The following is a 20,132-nucleotide window of genomic DNA, read 5'->3' on the forward strand; positions in this document are numbered from 1 at the left end:
GGTTACAGGTTCTAAAAATCCTTATTCCTTCTCACCTGCAAGCATTCATGTGCTTGTGGGTCCAACATTTGTAGGATGAGAGAGAAAGAGAGAGAGAGCAGATGGCAGTCCCACCCTACTGTTGAGATCCGAGGGGGTATTGTGAATGTGTCCGTGAAAACGACAGAGATGGAGGGCTGTCTGCCTGGGAAGCTGACAAAATAAAATAAAATAATAACAACAACAACTAGGTATTTATATACCGCCTTTCTGGTCATCGGATTACTCCTCTGACTTTATTCAAGGTGGTTTACATAGGCAGGCGTTCCTAAATCCCTCAAGGGGATTTTTACAATCATAGAGGTTCTCTCTTTCAAGAACCAACAACGTTTCAGAATGGATCTTCCTGGTTTGGTCTCACTTCTGGCTTCCCACGCAGGCTGGCAAGCAGCTCCATCTCTCACATGGAGGGCAGCCAAGATGCTTCTTGCTCACACCAAGAGCAGGTGGAATCACTCAGCTTGGCTTGTCAGCTGCTTCAAGGTCTCCAGCTGTTCAGGGAGCTGCCAGTGTCCTCGAACTGGCGATCTTCTGATGTTATCTTCGGGCTAACGGAGGCTCTACCCTCTAGACCAGACCTCCTGCCCAACTTACAAAACAACTTACAGTGTGTACCAGCTAAACTTCAAACCAATTGTGAACCAAATCATGGCTTCCTCAATCAATCCTACCCCACTCCACACAAGAAAAAAACTTTGGAGAGGGGGTTCTGCTGAATATTCTCTAGGAGAAGTGTAGCACCCCCCCCCCCAGAACAGAAATCAGAATTCTTGGTGTGTGTGTGGGGGGGGGGGGAGACACAGCTTTACAAACCAGTGTAAACAGAAGTGGCATAATATGTTTGAAAGTCCATGCACAGAACTGCTTGTGTCTATGAGAGTAGATGGTGTCAATCCCAGATTTCTCCTTATCGATTGCTTATTTTTTTAACCTTTTCACCCCTTCTTATCTCACAGCTGAGTCATTCAGATGCAGTAGCCATGTTTGCCCAGCTGTTGCTGCTCTTTATTGTTTGCCCTTCTTCTTTTCCCACAACTAACCAATAATAGACCAAGAACTTGGCTTTGAACCTCCTCATTGGTTCACAAAGTCCACCTGATTCTAAGAAAGCAGGAAAGTCAGAGTCCAGGTGATCTTCTCCCTAGTACCCCACTCCACAAGTAAAGCCTGGCTAATGCCCACTGGTTATAAAAATCAGGGTCATGCACCCCCCCCCCCCAATTTGCCCTAGTTCCTCATCCAGTGTGTTGTACCATAAAAGCACCTAACATTGACGTCCATCTGCCTAAGTGTGGGTGTGAGGACCAAGATCCTGGACTAATTTGAGTTTGTAGGGTAGGGAAAGCCACCCACTAACCTGTGTTAGTTTTCTGTTTTATTTTCAGCTTGACTTATAACCTCTGTGCCATCCTTTGTCAAACCCAGTCCACCAAAATCATCCTTTGTTGTTATGTACTTCCTTGACAGCCTTTTTTTTTGGGGGGGGGGTCTTTTCCTTTCCCCCCTTTGCACCAGCACTTTAATAAAATAAATCTCTTTTTACTGTTACTATTAATCTGCCTGATTTGGGATGGAGTTAGTTGACCTATCTTCCCCGACTCCTGGGGACTTGGGGGTCTCCAGTCTTTCCTACAACAGCCTCCTTCTGATTGGTTTTCCCTGGACTTGGGTGGTGGCAACAAGAACTACTGTCCCAGTTTTTAAACTCAGTTTCTGGGAATGATGAGCTGGGAGTGGGTGCAGCTTGTTGCAGCTGCATCCATCTCTCTAACTACTACAGATTCATATGATTGCCCAATACAGACCAATTACCATTTATTCACCCTTCCATATCTACCATTAGGTTGGCTGAGCTGTAAAAGATGGATACTCTCACCACATCAGTACATGCTCCTAGATGATGGGAGGGTGGGTACGGTTATTATAGATCCATTACCACAAGCTGTGAAAGGGAGCTCAGGTTCATATTGTATGCTAGAGTGTAATTGAAGGAACTGGGAGTTCTGTTTGAGGCACTCATATAGACAGGGGGGGAAAACAATGAATGAATGCAGGGAAATAAGGGGAAAATATTATGGTTTGCATGTTGGCGAGAGAGTTCTAGTGGAAGTAGGAGGTGTGTGATTCACATCTGTGAGGAAGAAAGGTATGTGTTTCTTTTTGTGAATGAGGCAGGGAGAAAAGCAGAAGAGCTGTCCTGGTGGTAATTGAATAGAGGAGGCAGGCTGGGATAAGTGAGAGCGCTCTTGTCTGGTTGCCAGTGAAACAGGGGGAGGGTGCATGTATTTAGGAGGAGAAGAGGCTGGGAAGAAGAGCTTATAGCAATGCAGTGAGAGGATGTGAGGGAGATCTGGGGGTGTGGCGTGCGTGTGCAGCGGAGGGAAGACAGGAGCAGAGATTATTAGTGGCCTCCTGTGGAGGAAGTAAGTCCTGCATTGAAATGAGGCTTTATGGTCCACTGCAGGATAAAATCACACCCCCTCCCCTATATGTGCTCCACTGTGCCAACATAATACACACACTTCAGCAACACCTGCTAGAATCCCCTGCTTGTCAATCACTTTAACTGCATTTCTGTTCAGAGGATCTGGGGAAGGACACAAGAGAGGCTCGGATCTAGGTTGGGTAGACATTGATATCAATATGCCCAGCCCACAATATGGAAATATCCCAAGATGCCCAGTTCACCCATAAGGCTCTTCTCTGACCAAAAGCTATCCCTCTCAGAGAACCAGCTAGCTGTGGTATGGGCCTCCAAGGGTGAACAGAAAAGTCATAGATAAGGGCAATCATCAAATGAGGATAAAAGGGTTAGGGTAAAAGGGATGAGTCAGAGTACCAGACCCCCTCTAACAGATATCTCTGTAAACGAATTGCCGATGCGTATTGAATTGCCATCCTCAGATCAACATCCTGTACAGATAACATGCCAAATATTGTTTGTGTGTCTGCCTGTATGTTATTTTTCCCCTGGACACTTTTTCTCTCTTTGTGTCCTCTTGTCCCCCTCCCCTATCTAAAAGACCCTATAAAACCTGCATCATTGTAATGCTTGGGGGTCCTCCACATGTGTGTGTGGAGGTCCCGTTTGCAAACGAGTAAACGTTAGAAGTCCTTTGAATTCTCCTGTCATCTGTTGTTTGCCGCTCCAAAATCCAAAGGTAGCTCAGGATTGCCAACTTGCAGAGCAAAGCTTTTCAAAGTGGGGATCCTCGACACAGCCCTTGGGGAGTAACAAAGAAACCAGGTTGGGGAAACCATGGAAAGGGTGGCTGCAGCCCTTTGGGAAGGGCTCAGGAAAACATAAGAGGGCCCTGCTCATCAGGATAAAGACCTCTCTAGACCAGCATCCCCTTTCCAATGCTACCAACCAAAAACTCCCTTGTACTCTTGCGTCGCAGGAGTGAGAACTTTCTCCATGATTAATTCCCCTTAAAAGCCTTCTAAGCTAGCAGCCATCTTGTGGTAGCAAAATTCCACAGATAAATTCTGTTCTGTGTGAAGAAGCACCGTACTCCCCTCTCACCATCCTAAACCTTCTGCCAATCAGCTTCCTTGGATGACCCTCGGTGTCATCCCTCGGTGACTTCCTTGGATGACCCTTGGATGACCCTCGAGTGGGTGTCAATGGGCAATTTTCACAATGGAGAGAGGTGAAAAGCGGTGTGCCCCAAGGATCTGTCCTGGGACCGGTGCTTTTCAACCTCTTCATAAATGACCTGGAGACAGGGTTGAGCAGTGAAGTGGCTAAGTTTGCAGACGACACCAAACTTTTCCGAGTGGTAAAGACCAGAAGTGATTGTGAGGAGCTCCAGAAGGATCTCTCCAGACTGGCAGAATGGGCAGCAAAATGGCAGATGCACTTCAATGTCAGTAAGTATAAAGTCATGCACATTGGGGCAAAAAATCAAAACTTTAGATATAGGCTGATGGGTTCTGAGCTGTCTGTGACAGATCAGGAGAGAGATCTTGGGGTGGTGGTGGACAGGTCGATGAAAGTGTCGACCCAATGTGCGGCGGCAGTGAAGAAGGCCAATTCTATGCTTGGGATCATTAGGAAGGGTATTGAGAACAAAACGGCTAATATTATAATGCCGTTGTACAAATCGATGGTAAGGCCACACCTGGAGTATTGTGTCCAGTTCTGGTCGCCGCATCTCAAAAAAGACATAGTGGAAATGGAGAAGGTGCAAAAGAGAGCGACTAAGCTGATTACGGGGCTGGGGCACCTTCCTTATGAGGAAAGGCTACGGCGTTTGGGCCTCTTCAGCCTAGAAAAGAGACGCTTGAGGGGGGACATGATTGAGACATACAAAATTATGCAGGGGATGGACAGAGTGGATAGGGAGATGCTCTTTACACTCTCACATAATACCAGAACCAGGGGACATCCACTAAAATTGAGTGTTGGGCGGGTTAGGACAGACAAAAGAAAATATTTCTTTACTCAGCGCGTGGTCAGTCTGTGGAACTCCTTGCCACAGGATGTGGTGCTGGCGTCTAGCCTAGACGCCTTTAAAAGGGGATTGGACGAGTTTCTGGAGGAAAAATCCATTATGGGGTACAAGCCATGATGTGTATGCGCAACCTCCTGATTTTAGGAATGGGTTAAGTCAGAATGCCAGATGTAGGGGAGAGCACCAGGACGAGGTCTCTTGTTATCTGGTGTGCTCCCTGGGGCATTTGGTGGGCCGCTGTGAGATACAGGAAGCTGGACTAGATGGGCCTATGGCCTGATCCAGTGGGGCTGTTCTTATGTTCTTATGTTCTTATGTTAGTGCGATGGGAAAAGAAGGAAGACTTCTCTGTCTACTTTCTCCATGCCATGCAGGGCCGACCCAGCCATAAGATGAGATGGGCTGTCTCTGGTGGCGGGTGGGGCACCTAAGTCCGTCCACAGCTGCCTTACCTAGCCCCCCCATTTGCTCCCTTACCTCTTCCATTCTGCTCTGCCATTCTATGTGTTGAAATAGATCAGCAGAGAGGGGTAGAACAAGGAAGCCAGGAGAAGCACCTCTATGCCCACCTCATTCCATACTTTGTGACTTTCTTGTTCCGGCCTCACTTTGCTGCTCTATTTCAACACAAACAGCAGCACAGTGGGGAGGAGGAAACTGATAAACAGCACGAGCTGGGGAGGGGGCTGCCTCCAGTACCACAAGGCAGGGAGCAGAAGGTAGTAGTAGTGGCAGCAGTAATCCCATTCCTGTTCCTTGATTGGGACCACCACAGCCATCACCTTCTCTCTTCTGGGGGGGGGGGCAGGCAAAGTGGGCTGCCATCATCACTTCTCCCTCTCTACTTCTAAACTGACATGGAGGTGAGTGGCAGGGTTGTGTTCCCACCTGCGTGGGAGCAGCAGGAGTGATGGGGGGGGCAGCAAAATTTCCATTGTACTTCAGCTGTCATTTCCCTTTTGGCCACGACTGACAACCTGCATCATTTTCACAAACCTCTATCACGTGGTCATTATCCTCATTTAGTTGCCTGTTTTCCTAGGATGCATCTCTGTAGAGAAGACTGGAAAACAACGTTTACGTTGCTATTCAACAGTCTCACTTGTGATCCAAAGACCCCAGGAGTTCTGGCTTCCAGTATCCCACATCATGTGAGATCCTAGCAAACCCAAGAAATTTCGCTTTCAGCATCACCTGCTGAAAAATATTAAAGCCAAATCCTCCCATCTCTGAGACTCCCCCACTCCCAGTTCTTACTCTTTGCATCTCCTGTGGCCAGTCACTTAAGCCTGTAGAAACAATCGAGTTCCCAATATCCCCTGCTGGACACCAGCATGATACACCTAACAACTCTCTCTGATGCCGCAGGAAGCCTGGCCCACTATATCCCTGCCTAAGCTGAGAACCAGATTCGATCATTTACAAAGAGCCATGACCTGGTGGAAGAAAAAAAAAAAACTGAGGAAAGATCTGACAGCACCATGGCAACATTTTGGAGCTGACACTTGTGTTGCCTGAGCAACCAAATCATTCCTTTTGTCAGTTCTCCATCAAGAAGGGGGGGGCATGATTCAACCATCTTAGCCTTTAACCTGAATAGGTTGTTATCCCCAAAGTGCAGAGCTGGATGGAAATGTCGGAGGGGGTGTGTGGCACAGGGAATCCCTGGCTACCGCCAGTCCCAGAGTGTGGAGGTAGAGAACAGAGGGGGGAGTGTTTGGCGAAGCGAAGCAGAGAAGCTACTGTCTTGCTTGTAACCTGGGTGTGTTAACAGCAGCAAAAATATGTGTTTTCACTGTTTCTCATGCAACCTGATAAAAGTAAGACATTCACCCCCTAGCCACAGTGACTCCTGTTTTGTTCTGTGTCTTAATCCTCACATACGCAAGCATTTTTACAAGGCTGAAATCTTTAGTCCAGTGGTTCCCAAACTGCGGGTCAGGACTGTGGGTCACCAAAGGGGGATGGAAAGATCAGATAATTAATTACATCAAACCCTGAGGCTATTCAAGAATCAGATACTGTAGCTGCCATTTACCCAGCAAAGAGCTTAGCTCCTGCAGTTTGCAAGCGTGTGTAAATATAGGGAGATAAATGTTTCAGGGTCTTTTTTCTGATTATGATTACTTATAAATAATATAAAATAAAATATTATTTCTTTCTAGCTCTCCTTTTTTAAAGGCCTGGTAAACCTAGGCAGGTCCTGATAGAGTGTCACTTTAAAATTGGGTCCCGGTGCTAAAAGTTTGGGAACCACTGCTTTAGTCAATTCAGGCACTAGAGATAAATTGCTTAGCAGGCTGAGAGTACAATCCTAACTGCGCCATGGGCTGGCGCAAGACTCTTGTGCCAGCCCGGGAGAGTCGCAAATATGCCAGAAAGCACCTTTGCGCCTCCTTGGGAGTAAGCTGCGCCAGTGCGTGGAGGTGTGCTGGCCCATGGAGGCTAGATTCAGCCTCAGCAGGCGAGGTTGCATTGGCCAAGGCGTTCCATGCCTTCCAGGGCAGGGGGAGGGTGAGTGGTGGGCATTCCTGAGGACGGGTGGGCAGGAAGTGGGAGGCAGGGTCAGGACAGTTATGCCAGATATGTGTCATTTTGTCCAGAGTCAACAAGAGGCATGCATGAAGTGTTACTTAAAAATACATCTTTATTTTTCTCCTTAGTTCCCTTGGTGTGAGAGCTTTACGGAAAGTTCCTACTTTGACTGCAACTGCCTGTTTACATTATGTGACCTGCAGGGCATGACAGACTCCGGAACATCCTGCCACTGGAGAAAAACAAGGCCGTTTAGACCAACACAGGCACAATGTACCTCCCAGGCCCTTCACCAACTTTATCTAAATTTTGAAAAAGGTGCAGTAATCAAGCCCCTTTGTCAGGCTGGAGACATTCCGGAGGGTCTGCTCAGCGTGTCTCCCAAACACTCTGGTTCAAAGTTACTTAGCGGGCAGCCCCCATGGACCTCCTCCCCCTACCATCCCAGCTCACCTAGAAATTGACTCAGCGGAATAAGGAGAGGTAATCTTAGTCTCTGTCCTCCTCTCTCTCTCCAGGTTCTCACATGTACCCCATGTGCACTTCTACTCACCTGTCCCTGTTCTCCCCTCACCATGTCTCCTATTCTCTTTTTATTGGTGTAAGTCCAGCTGCAACTGTGGCTCCACACCTTGGTTCACCTTTCTGGTTTCTCCACCGCTAGATCTCTGTACCTCCCCCACCACTCAGCCTCTCCCCTTCCTTCTATAAGAGGAGTCATGCTCCATTGGTATCCATTTCCAGACTTAATCATTCTTTATTAGACTCTTTTCCTCTTGTTGCTCTCTCTCTCTCTCTCTCTCTCCTTTAAAAACAAGCACCAGCTAGTAAGAAAAAAATTACACTCTCATGTAAGATCTCTCCTACCAATTACAGTTTCCTCTTGCACTGGGATTACTACATTATAGTTGACTGCATCTCTGCTTTTTATTTTCTCCTCCTATCATTGCAAAAATCTCTCAGTAAATGGTACTTTGTGGTTCCTTCTGATTCCTGCAACGTTCTTACAGCCCAATCCTAAACTGGGCTGGCAGAGGTTGCTTTACTGCACTTGCAAAGCAGCCTCTACTGGTGTGCACTGCTGGGTTACTGGTGGGGAGGCCAGAGTGGCCTCCCATGTGCAGGTGGATGGCCAAAGACCCACCAGAGCAGGTAAGGCTGTGCAGCGGGTAGAACGGGCAAAGGAGGTTGGAATTCATGATAGAGGTGAGATGTGAACCACAGATGTCCTGATTCACAGCCACTATGCCACTCCTATCCTGTCCTTTCTCCCAAAAGGTTGTGGTGGTCCTTCTACTGCTTTCTGTTCTCACAATAATCCTGTAAAGTAGATTAGACAAACCTGCCTCCAGTCACCCAGCTATCTTTATGGCTGAATGGAAATATGAACCCTAATGTCCTTAAGGCCATCCCCATGCCATCAGTATTCTCACCTATCACTATCACCTGCCTTCATTTGTGATGCCTTTCCCTGTTCATTAAGTTGGTGGGCTATGCCTTGTGTTTTCACTGAATGCACCCTGCTCATTTCATTTGCTACCATTTTTATGGAGGGGACATTTCAGACCTTACAAAGAACTAACTGATTTCTTTTTTTGAGTCAGGACTGCATTTCCAGAGCTTCTCAAACTGGTCCATACCTGGGACCACAGATGAAGCCTCAGAGCATACATTGTATGTGGCCACAGGGGCAGCAGCTACTATCCAGTTGGAGATCAGGCCATGGGCTCCAAGATTGGGCTGGGCTGAACAGAAGCAAAGCATGCCTGTGGGTGGGGAAATGGAATTGAATGGCAGAGCCTGGGGCCTGAGGTTATTAGACTGCAGCCTTCAAAGAATGGTTTTGCTTAGGAGCAGGTGCTAGATCTGGAATGCACATGTGGGTGGCAGTGTGTTCAGCTCATTTTGCTGAAGGGGGGGCTGTAGCTTTGCATGCAGAAGATCTGAGGGTCTGACCCTTTTCTAAAACCTCAGAGCTGCGGCCACTCATGGTAATCAACCTGGAGCTAGAAGAACCACATGCCAACCCAGTATAAGGCAGCTATGTATGTTACCTAATCACCTGTCTTAGACCCCCTTTCTTACCTCCCAAGGTAACTTGTAACAGCCATCAATACAGGACAGAGGGAGGGGGGGTGCAGAATAAAGACAGGCCAAGTATGAACTTAGGAGAGATGCTCCAGACTTGCTGCCTTGCAAATTTTATTATTAAAAGACCCTTTGCTGACAACTAACAAAAACCACAGACAATAGCATCATCATAGCAAAAAACAAAAATAGCAGGACATGTTCAACAGGCAGACCGATACCAGACTACTTCCCTTTAAGAAGGTGGGGGCAGGTGCATGAGGAGGACAGTGAAGAAGGGCATGAGAAGGTCAGTGGAATGTTACCAGGGAAAGTTAACACCCTTTTGGGGGACTGTGTTTTGAATGACAACTGAAATGTATAAAAGGAGGGTCCCACCCTTTTGACATTGCCTTTGAATTTGAGTGTGCAAGCTCTCAAAGGTCACAGACATGTCTTGTTGTTGAACAATAAAAAACCTTCAAAGCCTTCCACCTTTCAGTGTCTGCTTATTCGGCCTCAGCCGCACTGGACAGAATCCACCCGGTCTACCGAACTGGCGCTGCCCTTCTGGGCAGGGGTACGACATGTTTGTCTGTGAAAGCTCAGCACATATGGTGGCCAGAGCACAGCTGTCTCCCTTTCAAGTCAGTGGAGCATCCCTGTGTCTCCTTGGTCACATCAAAAGCACCTGAGTAACTTGAGGCCATGGTGGAGAAGTCCTGCTCCAGTTCATGTTCTTCTCCTATGCTGTGAACTTCACCTCATGCTCAGAGCAGAAGAATAATACATGGTGTGAGGGCTACCACTTGAGAACGTGGGGTGTGGATGTTCTCAGCTCTTGCTGAGACTGAGACTTTCTGAGACTGAAACTTGACTGAGGCCTTCACACCCGGGTCACCTCATAGCCTTGCAGAGCCAGGATGTTCTCATACACAGCGGTGTATTCCAGCTTCTCACAATCATTCTGCGGGCGAGACTGGATCCCATCCAGAAGACACTGGTGCAGGAAGATGTACTGGGACTGCAGAGACAGAGATGGAGGATGGGGTGGGATTTGACTGCTGAAGGAAGAACAGCATATTCTGCTGTGCCTTGTGGTCATAACTCTGCAACAGTAAATCCCCCCTTCACGGTGGTTGAAGAGGTGCCATTTAGAAGTTGCTGAATGGCAAGAAATTATGAGCAAGGTTGAAGTGGTGGAAGTGCTGGGGTATCCCTTTGTCCTGAGGTATTCAATCTGTGCGTCCCGCCTCCCTAGTGAGGCATGGCTAGCCTCCAGGGGTGTTGCCAAGCATCTCTGGGAGAGAGGCTGCTCTGCTCTGCTCAGCTCTACTCCACATGCTGCCTGCTGACTTGCTGCTTTTCTGCAGCTGTGAACGAGGCAGTGGGTGGGGCAGTGTGAGGCTGGGAGGGTGTGTGAAACATGGTGGGGGGAGGTGGGAGAGAAGGCTGGCTGGGCAGGCAGAGGTTCCACATCTCATCATGGAGCTCTCTCCATGTGCAACCTTGCCCTAAGGACTACATTTCCCAGTGTGCCCCTTGCCCTGGGCATCCTGGGATTGGTCAAGGCTGCTTGGGAAGGAAGGAACCAGACTGCTCTTAGTGGGGGGGGGGGTGTCCAAATGTCCCAGTCTGCATCCCTCCTTGCTTGGGGGGAACAGGGGTGGCACCTGCATGTTGGGTGTGTGTGTGTGTGTGTGTGTGTGAGAGAGAGAGAGAGAGAGAGAGCAGCCCCCATCTACTCTGGGGTGAGTTGTAATCTTGCTGGGTGTGGCTGTAATCCTTTCCACACTTTCCTGGGAGTAAGCCCCATTGACTCAAATGGGGCTTACTTCTGAGTAGACCTACATAGGCTTGGGGTCTGTGTCAGCTTAACCCAAGATCCTCACCTTTCTCTTTTTCCTCCCCCTCCAAAAAAGAGAAAAAAAGCCACTCTTGATGGCTTTGTCTCTAAAAATTGATTAAAAATAAAAAAATCCCCATTCCTTTTCAGCCATTCCTTTTTCCTCCTGCCTCGTTTTGGGGGGGGGGGGTGGTACTCTGCTGGCTGCTATTGTAAGACAAAAGGCACAATCCTAGCTAGGTCTACTCAGAAGTAAGTCCTATTGTGTTCAATGGGACTTACTCCCAGGAAAGTGGGGTTAGGATTGCAGCCAAACAGTCTCTAGGTCTCAGTTTGCATCAGTTTGCAATTAGCAGATACACACAAAACAAAGTCTTCCCCTCCTGCAAATTCATCACTTCCCCTCCCTTTCCAAAAACCTCCAGGTGTGCTGCTAACAAACTCAGGGCACAAGCCTAACCAGGTCTATTCAGAAGTAAGTCCTATTTTGTTCGATGGGGCTTACTCTCAGGTAAGTGTGGTTAGGATTGCAGCTTCAGAGTGCTGGCAGCCTTGTTTCTAGTGTATAATTAAAACACCTTCATCCCCATTTTGGGGGCAACTGAGGTGAGGTGCTGTAATGGGGAGCGAGCCAGAAAAGTTTGAGAACCACTGCCTTTGTCTTTTGCACTGTTATACAATGGGCTATTTGGGACAATGCTCCCATGGGAGCCCTTAATTGCATACGCCTCTGTTTTGCTCCCCTTGCCTGGAATGGCTCCAAAGGGGAAGGGGAGAGACCCCTTGCATGTTGTGGTGAGGCCCCCTGCAAAACTCAGTGCTCTGCACCCCCTCTAGCTATGCCACTGCTCAGGGGCCAAACTAGAATGTACTTTAAATGTGTTATGTTGGGCAGCATGCTACCTTCTTTGTAAGACAGCACATGTGGGGTGGGGGGGAGGAGATAATCTGAGTCCCTCTAGGTTGCCATTTGATCAGCGAGGAAGGCTGCTGTGGACGCTACATGGCAACAAGATTCAAGGGGCACAGGGTTCAAGTCCCTCCCCTGCCATGATCCCAGTCTGGATCAGGGCCTCCACACACATACTCTTTTATAAAGCAAAAAACAAGCAGGCAGCTGGCAGCATGTACTTGAAATAATGACTAGATTGGGCTCTGGATTTGCTTCACCTCTGATGGAGGAGACACATTTGGATTATGTCCCAATGCAAACACTGTTAGAAGGAGGTTGAAAGGGAGGGTAAAAAGAGTCCAGTCTCTCCAGAGTGCATGGAGGCTGCTTAAAACAACAGTAATAGAGGCCCAGCAGAGGTGTATACCGCAAAGAAAGAAGGGTTCCACTAAATCCAGGAGGGTGCCCGCATGGCTAACCAGCCAAGTTAGAGAGGCTGTGAAGGGCAAGGAAGCTTCCTTCCGTAAATGGAAGTCTTGCCCTAATGAAGAGAATAAAAAGGAACATAAACTGTGGCAAAAGAAATGTAAGAAGGTGATAGGGGAGGCCAAGCGAGACTATGAGGAACGCATGGCTAGCAACATTAAGGGGAATAATAAAAGCTTCTTCAAATATGTTAGAAGCAGGAAACCCGCCAGAGAAGCGGTTGGCCCTCTGGATGGTGAGGGAGGGAAAGGGGAGATAAAAGGAGACTTAGAGATGGCAGAGAAATTAAATGAGTTCTTTGCATCTGTCTTCACGGCAGAAGACCTCGGGCAGATACCGCTGCCCGAACGGCCCCTCCTAACCGAGGAGTTAAGTCAGATAGAGGTTAAAAGAGAAGATGTTTCAGACCTCATTGATAAATTAAAGATCAATAAGTCACCGGGCCCTGATGGCATACACCCAAGAGTTATTAAGGAATTGAAGAATGAAGTTGCAGATCTCTTGACTAAGGTATGCAACTTGTCCCTCAAAACAGCCACGGTACCAGAAGATTGGAGGATAGCAAATGTCACGCCTATTTTTAAAAAGGGAAAGAGGGGGGACCCGGGAAACTATAGGCCGGTCAGCCTAACATCCATACCGGGTAAGATGGTGGAATGCCTCATCAAAGATAGGATCTCAAAACACATAGACGAACAGGCCTTGCTGAGGGAGAGTCAGCATGGCTTCTGTAAGGGTAAGTCTTGCCTCACAAACCTTATAGAATTCTTTGAAAAGGTCAACAGGCATGTGGATGCGGGAGAACCCGTGGACATTATATATCTGGACTTTCAGAAGGCATTTGACACGGTCCCTCACCAAAGGCTACTGAAAAAACTCCACAGTCAGGGAATTAGAGGACAGGTCCTCTTGTGGATTGAGAACTGGTTGGAGGCCAGGAAGCAGAGAGTGGGTGTCAATGGGCAATTTTCACAATGGAGAGAGGTGAAAAGCGGTGTGCCCCAAGGATCTGTCCTGGGACCGGTGCTTTTCAACCTCTTCATAAATGACCTGGAGACAGGGTTGAGCAGTGAAGTGGCTAAGTTTGCAGACGACACCAAACTTTTCCGAGTGGTAAAGACCAGAAGTGATTGTGAGGAGCTCCAGAAGGATCTCTCCAGACTGGCAGAATGGGCAGCAAAATGGCAGATGCGCTTCAATGTCAGTAAGTGTAAAGTCATGCACATTGGGGCAAAAAATCAAAACTTTAGATATAGGCTGATGGGTTCTGAGCTGTCTGTGACAGATCAGGAGAGAGATCTTGGGGTGGTGGTGGACAGGTCGATGAAAGTGTCGACCCAATGTGCGGCGGCAGTGAAGAAGGCCAATTCTATGCTTGGGATCATTAGGAAGGGTATTGAGAACAAAACGGCTAATATTATAATGCCGTTGTACAAATCGATGGTAAGGCCACACCTGGAGTATTGTGTCCAGTTCTGGTCGCCGCATCTCAAAAAAGACATAGTGGAAATGGAAAAGGTGCAAAAGAGAGCGACTAAGCTGATTACGGGGCTGGGGCACCTTCCTTATGAGGAAAGGCTACGGCGTTTGGGCCTCTTCAGCCTAGAAAAGAGACGCTTGAGGGGGGACATGATTGAGACATACAAAATTATGCAGGGGATGGACAGAGTGGATAGGGAGATGCTCTTTACACTCTCACATAATACCAGAACCAGGGGACATCCACTAAAATTGAGTGTTGGGCGGGTTAGGACAGACAAAAGAAAATATTTCTTTACTCAGCGCGTGGTCGGTCTGTGGAACTCCTTGCCACAGGATGTGGTGCTGTCGTCTAGCCTAGACGCCTTTAAAAGGGGATTGGACGAGTTTCTGGAGGAAAAATCCATTATGGGGTACAAGCCATGATGTGTATGCGCAACCTCCTGATTTTAGGAATGGGTTAAGTCAGAATGCCAGATGTAGGGGAGAGCACCAGGACGAGGTCTCTTGTTATCTGGTGTGCTCCCTGGGGCATTTGGTGGGCCGCTGTGAGATACAGGAAGCTGGACTAGATGGGCCTATGGCCTGATCCAGTGGGGCTGTTCTTATGTTCTTATGTACTGTAACATTTACAGAGGAGGTTCACCCGGGAGCTTTGGTCCCATAGGGAAGGAAGAGCAGCCCACAAGCGGCACAGAGGCTCCACTCTCACCTCCGTCTGAATCATGAGTGGACGATGCATCCTCATCGTCTGGACGAACGCAAAGACTCCAAGCTCCCCCTCATTCTGGGCTTGGCGCAGCAGGGAATCCAGGGCAATGAACGTCCCTGTTCGGCCGACACCAGCACTGGAAAAGTGAAAGAGAGGGCAGTCAGCTCTGACAGAGGCCTTCCTTCTGGGAGAATTAGAATTGAATCCCAGAAACACAGAAAGATAATGTAATTATAGGATGTGATAGAATCATCAAGCCTACTCCATCTGCTGCCTGCAACAGGAATCCCATCTTGAGTATCTTTGATTAAATGAACCCAGCTCCCAGTGGTGCTCACTCTCATTCGCATACAAGGCTACAAGTGACCTGAAGGGGCCACCCAGCTCCTCTGTTTGCCTATGTACCAATCCAACCATATTTTGCTGAACCTGCTCTGAAAAGATTTTCAGTGATGGTGATGCAACAGTCCGAGCTCTCATTCTCACTTCCCCTGACACTTAACTCCTCTCCTGTAGGACTTGGGTGGCTGATGGTCCAATCCTATAAGCCTGGTAAGTTGCCTTCCACTGTCGTAAATGCAGCAGTGCTGTTGGAAAAGCTGCACTCTTGCTGAGCACCAGGGAGCTGGTAGCGGAAGCTGCTTGAGGCAACCCATGTGCACCAATGGCTGGACCAGACCACCCCAAAATAAGAATTATATCACAAGAGAGGTGGGGCAGGAACAGGGTAGTGACTGGGGTGGAGACAAGGTGTGTTTAGGACAGGAAGAGGCAGTAATCGGTGACAGCAGCTCCACTGATATCCTCTCTCTCTTTCCAGCCTCAACCTATAGCCTCCTGATCTGCGGGAACAAAGAGTGCAATTTGCCTTGTCCCATTTGTGATCTGTTCTTGCCTGTCCGCAATTATTCTGAAGCTATCTGGACCATGCTGAAGCATCGCAGAGGCCATTTTGAATCTTGCGGTGGCCATTTTAAAGCTATCCGGGCCATTCTATCCGCAGCCATTCTAAAGGTATTCATGCCAACGCGATTTTCCCTCTGACCACATTGATCCCATAGGATCAATGATTCCATGTCTGCAGTTTCAGTATCTGCTGGGTTTTCCAGGAACTCAACCCCTGAGGATAGCAAGAATAGTTTGCGCTCCCCACCGCAGGATGCAGTGCGCGGTCCATTGGCGTGCCTGCATCTGCAGTAGGGAGGTTAGATAGGACTGAGTAGCTGGTTGTTCATTTCATTATTATCCCCACTAGCTCCCCAAGAAATTCCCCTCCCTGTCCATTTTATCCTCACGACAATTCCATTTCTAGGACAGGGGCTTATGGCACCAAAGGGGGCCAAGACTCCTGGATTCCCTGAGAGAAAATTTAGGGCTAGGGACTCATAGCAGCAACTGTAGAGCCAGCATGGCATTGAAGAGAAAGTGTAGGATTAGAACTAGAAAGATCTGAGTTCAGATCCTCACTAAGTTGTGATGTTCACTGAGTAACCTTAGGCTAATCACTCACTTTCTAAGTCTGACTTTCATTACAGAGTGGTTGTTGTGAAGATAAAATGGGGAGCAGACCCTGTATGCCACCTTGACTTACTTAGAAGAAGGATGCAGTAACAATGTAATAAATAAATGTTTTGCTTTAATATCCACATGTAGGCTGCAATCCTGTGCATGTGTTCTCAGAAGACCTACCAAGTTCAGAGGGACTTTCTCTCACATCAGTGCATATAGGATTGCAGCTATACTTATCCATACATGTATGTCTAACTATAAAATATTTATTTTATTATATACACGCATATATGCACAGAAGACCCAGACCCCGCATTTCCCCTGCAGGAAAAATCCCCAGCCCTGGATCGGAACCTGTGGTTCAGAGAACCCCTTAGGTTTTCGCTCCCATTGAAAAAATCTGTGGCTCTGATTCTCCCTGCTCCCATTGGGTTTACCTGCAGTGAACCAAAGTTGGCCCGCTACCCTCCTGTTGCTCTATGTGCTCCCTCACAAGGTCTCGGAAGCAAAGGATGGTGTCGGTGACCTGGGGCACCTGATGATCCGGCCATGACGTGTAGTGGTAATGCCGGGCTAGGCGGACCTCAGATTCATTAGTCTGTAGGGGGTACAGAAATCGGACACTTCCAACAGCTAGATGCAGACACATCTGGGGAAGGGTGTGTGAGTGCAATCCAATCATTCTGCGGTCACAGAAAGGCAAATGAGAGAGGGAAGAGCTATATAGGGTGGCTGATTTTCTTGTCCTGAATTGTTTGGACCAGGACAAAGGAGATGAGTTATGGAGAAAACTTGGGGGGAGGCGATGCTGTCCGCTGACATCTCTCACCAGGCATGTGCACACCTTTCCCGTGGAGGGCAGCAAGCGGGTAAGCAGGCAAATGAATGGGTGGGCAGCCCTGTCCCCTATAATTACAGAGATTGCACCTTGCGGTCTCCCTGCCTTTTTGTGTTTGAAATGAAATTGGCTGGGAACTGAGTACCCTCTGCTTGTGCTCACCGCAAACAGAAGAGTTGAAGAAGAGTGGGGAGACTGCACAGTGCAGCCTTTGGAGGTAAAGGGGCTCCAAATTGCCTACAAGCTCCTACTGCTGTGATCCTCTTTCAACTTGCTCCCAGTAAGTCTTAAGAGGATTGGAAAGCCCAGTGAAATGGCAAGTGGGAGAGGACAGGGGGGCTCACTGATTTGCTGCCCTCCAAGGCTGCTGCTCCACACAGCCCTTTCAAGTCACCTTGTAGTTGGGCCACCCCTAAGAATGGCATAAACTAATCCTGAGGTGCGAGAGAGTGCGAACTGGAACCTATGCACGTTGCAAAAGATTTTCATGATTCCAAAGAAGTGAGGAAGACAGACCCTCTGCACGTACTCAGAAGCATTTTCTTACTACCTCACACGTTACAGGGCTGAGTCTTGAACCCACACGCCGGGTCCCTTGCATTACAAAGCCCTACCGGACTCTGCCCATGGGATTTCATGGGTTGTTCAAAAGAGCAACTCAACTAGAGCAGGCCAAAGCTCTGTATGCAACCTCCCAGTGGCCAAACAGATGCTTCTGGAAGGGCATGAAAATGCCAGCCATTCCCCACGCGGTTTAGTAGAAGGTGAGGCTGCCTCTGAACATGGGATATTTCATTCTGCCATCATGGTCAATAATCACAGATGGACCCAACCTCTATGAATAACACCTTTGAAAGCCATGAAAGATAGTGGCCATCATGCAATATTGTGGCAGTAAGTTCCACATATTCCTTACGCCCCAAAGCTATGATGGCAAAAAACTTTCCACCTCCCTTTCCATTCTTTGTTCTGTGGATCATAGATTAGGATGTATTCACAACAACCTATAGTCTTCCAGTCTGAGGCTTCCAGTCCTGGCCCCTGGATTATATTCCTGAAATGGCTTACGCACAGCTTAAATGATCAATGGCCATGTTAAGGCCTTGTGTAAAAAAAAAAATAGATAGGTCGCTATGACATCTGTGATCATGGGTTAACTATTTGGGTGGAGCAGCAGGCAAAGTCTACCTGATTGCTATTCACCTGCTTTATCCTTAAGTCCCGGATGGTCCAATCAGGGAGGATGGTTTCCGTGACAACAGATACAGTGATGTTGTCATAGACACAAGGAGTGTAGTCCAGGGGCCAATAGTGTTCACATTTCACCTGGCCAGGAGAGGAAGACACATACGCAACAAAGTTAGCAGGATGCCACCATTGGGGAAGAGAAGATCTGTCAAACACTTGTCAAGGTGAAGCAAAACTACTTTATGCCAGATCACACCTTTGGTTCCCATATAGCTCAGAACCGTCTACACCGATTGCCAGTTGTTCACTATGCCCCAGCCCTATCTGGATGTACCAGGGACTGACTCTGGCATTTTCTGCATGCAGATCAAGTGAGCTACCATTCAGCAACATCGTCCCTCTCTAGTTTTGCAGTTATAGGTTCAGGGTTTTAAGGGCCAGGCTCATATCTGTGCCTGCTCTTGTTCTTGTAATTTGTAAGCTGAAAGTTCTGGGCACTGCAGCCTCTATTTGGATTGCCATTGTGACCCCCACACCCTAGCTGCAGCTCCCTCCATTATTGAAAGTTCTGAAAATGGACTTTACTTTTGCAACTATTTCTGCAGTGCTGAAAAATGTCCAGCATTTTTTACTATTTTTTGTTACTTCCTGAGTTAAGTGTTAACTGATTTGTCTAAAACCGCCCTCACCAGTGGCGTTACTAGGGTTTGCATCGCCTGGTGTGGGATGCCAGCGTGTCACCCCTATGATGGACTTTCTCCCATGCAGTGGGCAGGGAAGTCCCCCAGGTGGTGGGCATGGTGATGCATCATTGCTCCATCCCACTGGTTTTTGGCTATAACTTTTGATAGAATAGAGATGTTTTGATGCTGTTTGCTGCATTGCATTCTGCATGGAATTACGCATTGATTGATAGACAACACGATTGTATTATTTGAAAATATCAAGTTTTTTAAAATTTTGGTGAGTAGTGATGTCACACACACACACACACACCCAGTTTGCATGTCACCCAGTGCAGCCTGCACCCTCTACAATCACCTAGCAATGCCACTGGCCCTGACTTGTTGGGCATCTGAGGACAACTGAAGATATGGACATCACATTGCCTAATCTGATTGGCTATTCAGCACGGTGGCAGCATCACTGATTGGATGGGGTCATTCATCCAATAACTCATCCATAACTCAGAAAGGAGTAAGAAGCAGCAGGGAAACTATGGCGTCAAACAGGAATGAAATTATCCTTCACCTGATCTAAGTATTTTGCGGGGAGATATTTCCATCCTGCTAAATAGTTCACTACTTTGGAACCCAAAATTAAAATGGGGATTATTTGGTACAGCCCTTCTGAATGGAAAATCCCCAACCAGTATTCAGGTGTGTGTCTTGATCTCTGGTGTTTTCCCATACAATTTCGTCATTGCGAAACAGGGACATTCTTACCCGACCACTCTCTACGCACTTCGTGAGCATAACCAAAGTGGTAATCCGTTGTTCCCATATCATGCGCCAGAAATCATGTAGTGTCGCAGGCAGTGGGCCTTGGGCTGCTATGAACTCCTTTGAACTCTTGTAGCCCTGAAATGGGTGGGTAGGTGGGGTGGGGGAAGAGAGAGAGAGAGAGAGAGAGAGAGAGAGAGCTTAAACAGAGTCAAGGGAAAGAGATCTATGCAGACAGAACCCTTGCTCAGAATAAAGGCTGACACTTTTATCTACTTATTTAAAAAAAACACCTTGTTTACAATGAAGGAACTCAGGGCCCAATCCTGTCCAATTTTTTAGTGACGGTGTAGCTGTTCCAATGGGGGCATGTGCTGCATCCTGTGGTGGAGGGGCAGTCACGGAGGCCTCCCCAAGGTATGGGAACATTTGTTCCCTTACCTCTGGGCTGCATTGCAGCTGCACCGGTGCTGAAAAGTTGAATAGGATTGGGCCCTCACTCATTCTACTCTGCATGAGATGTACAGAGCCAAAGCAGACTCTCCAAATTCAAAGTCATTGTTCATTGACTGAAAGCAGGGAAGTCCAAACTTTTTGGCAGGAGGCCACATCAGCTCTCTGACACTGTGTCAGAGGCTGGAA

At 47.9% G+C, this 20,132-nt stretch overlaps 2 protein-coding genes across 2 annotated transcripts in view; both read right to left on the bottom strand.

Annotated features, from left to right (window-relative positions):
- The window catches only part of SYT5 (synaptotagmin 5), a 39,794-nt gene extending 30,107 nt beyond the window's left edge, over nt 1–9,687 (bottom strand). The window contains exon 1 of the mRNA XM_066630345.1: nt 9,651–9,687. Within this exon, the coding sequence (XP_066486442.1) occupies nt 9,651–9,687 (37 nt within the window). The remainder of the gene's footprint in view (nt 1–9,650) is intronic.
- A 297-nt stretch (nt 9,688–9,984) lies between these two features.
- The window catches only part of PTPRH (protein tyrosine phosphatase receptor type H), a 32,543-nt gene continuing 22,395 nt past the window's right edge, over nt 9,985–20,132 (bottom strand). Inside the window, exons 12-16 of the mRNA XM_066630346.1 lie at nt 19,494–19,628; nt 18,064–18,186; nt 16,460–16,620; nt 14,514–14,649; nt 9,985–10,122 (exon numbers count right to left, since the gene is read on the bottom strand). Of these exons, the coding sequence (XP_066486443.1) occupies nt 9,985–10,122; nt 14,514–14,649; nt 16,460–16,620; nt 18,064–18,186; nt 19,494–19,628 (693 nt within the window). The remainder of the gene's footprint in view (nt 10,123–14,513; nt 14,650–16,459; nt 16,621–18,063; nt 18,187–19,493; nt 19,629–20,132) is intronic.

Source organism: Tiliqua scincoides, chromosome 5 (assembly GCF_035046505.1).
Source record: "Tiliqua scincoides isolate rTilSci1 chromosome 5, rTilSci1.hap2, whole genome shotgun sequence".
NCBI lineage: Eukaryota > Metazoa > Chordata > Lepidosauria > Squamata > Scincidae > Tiliqua > Tiliqua scincoides.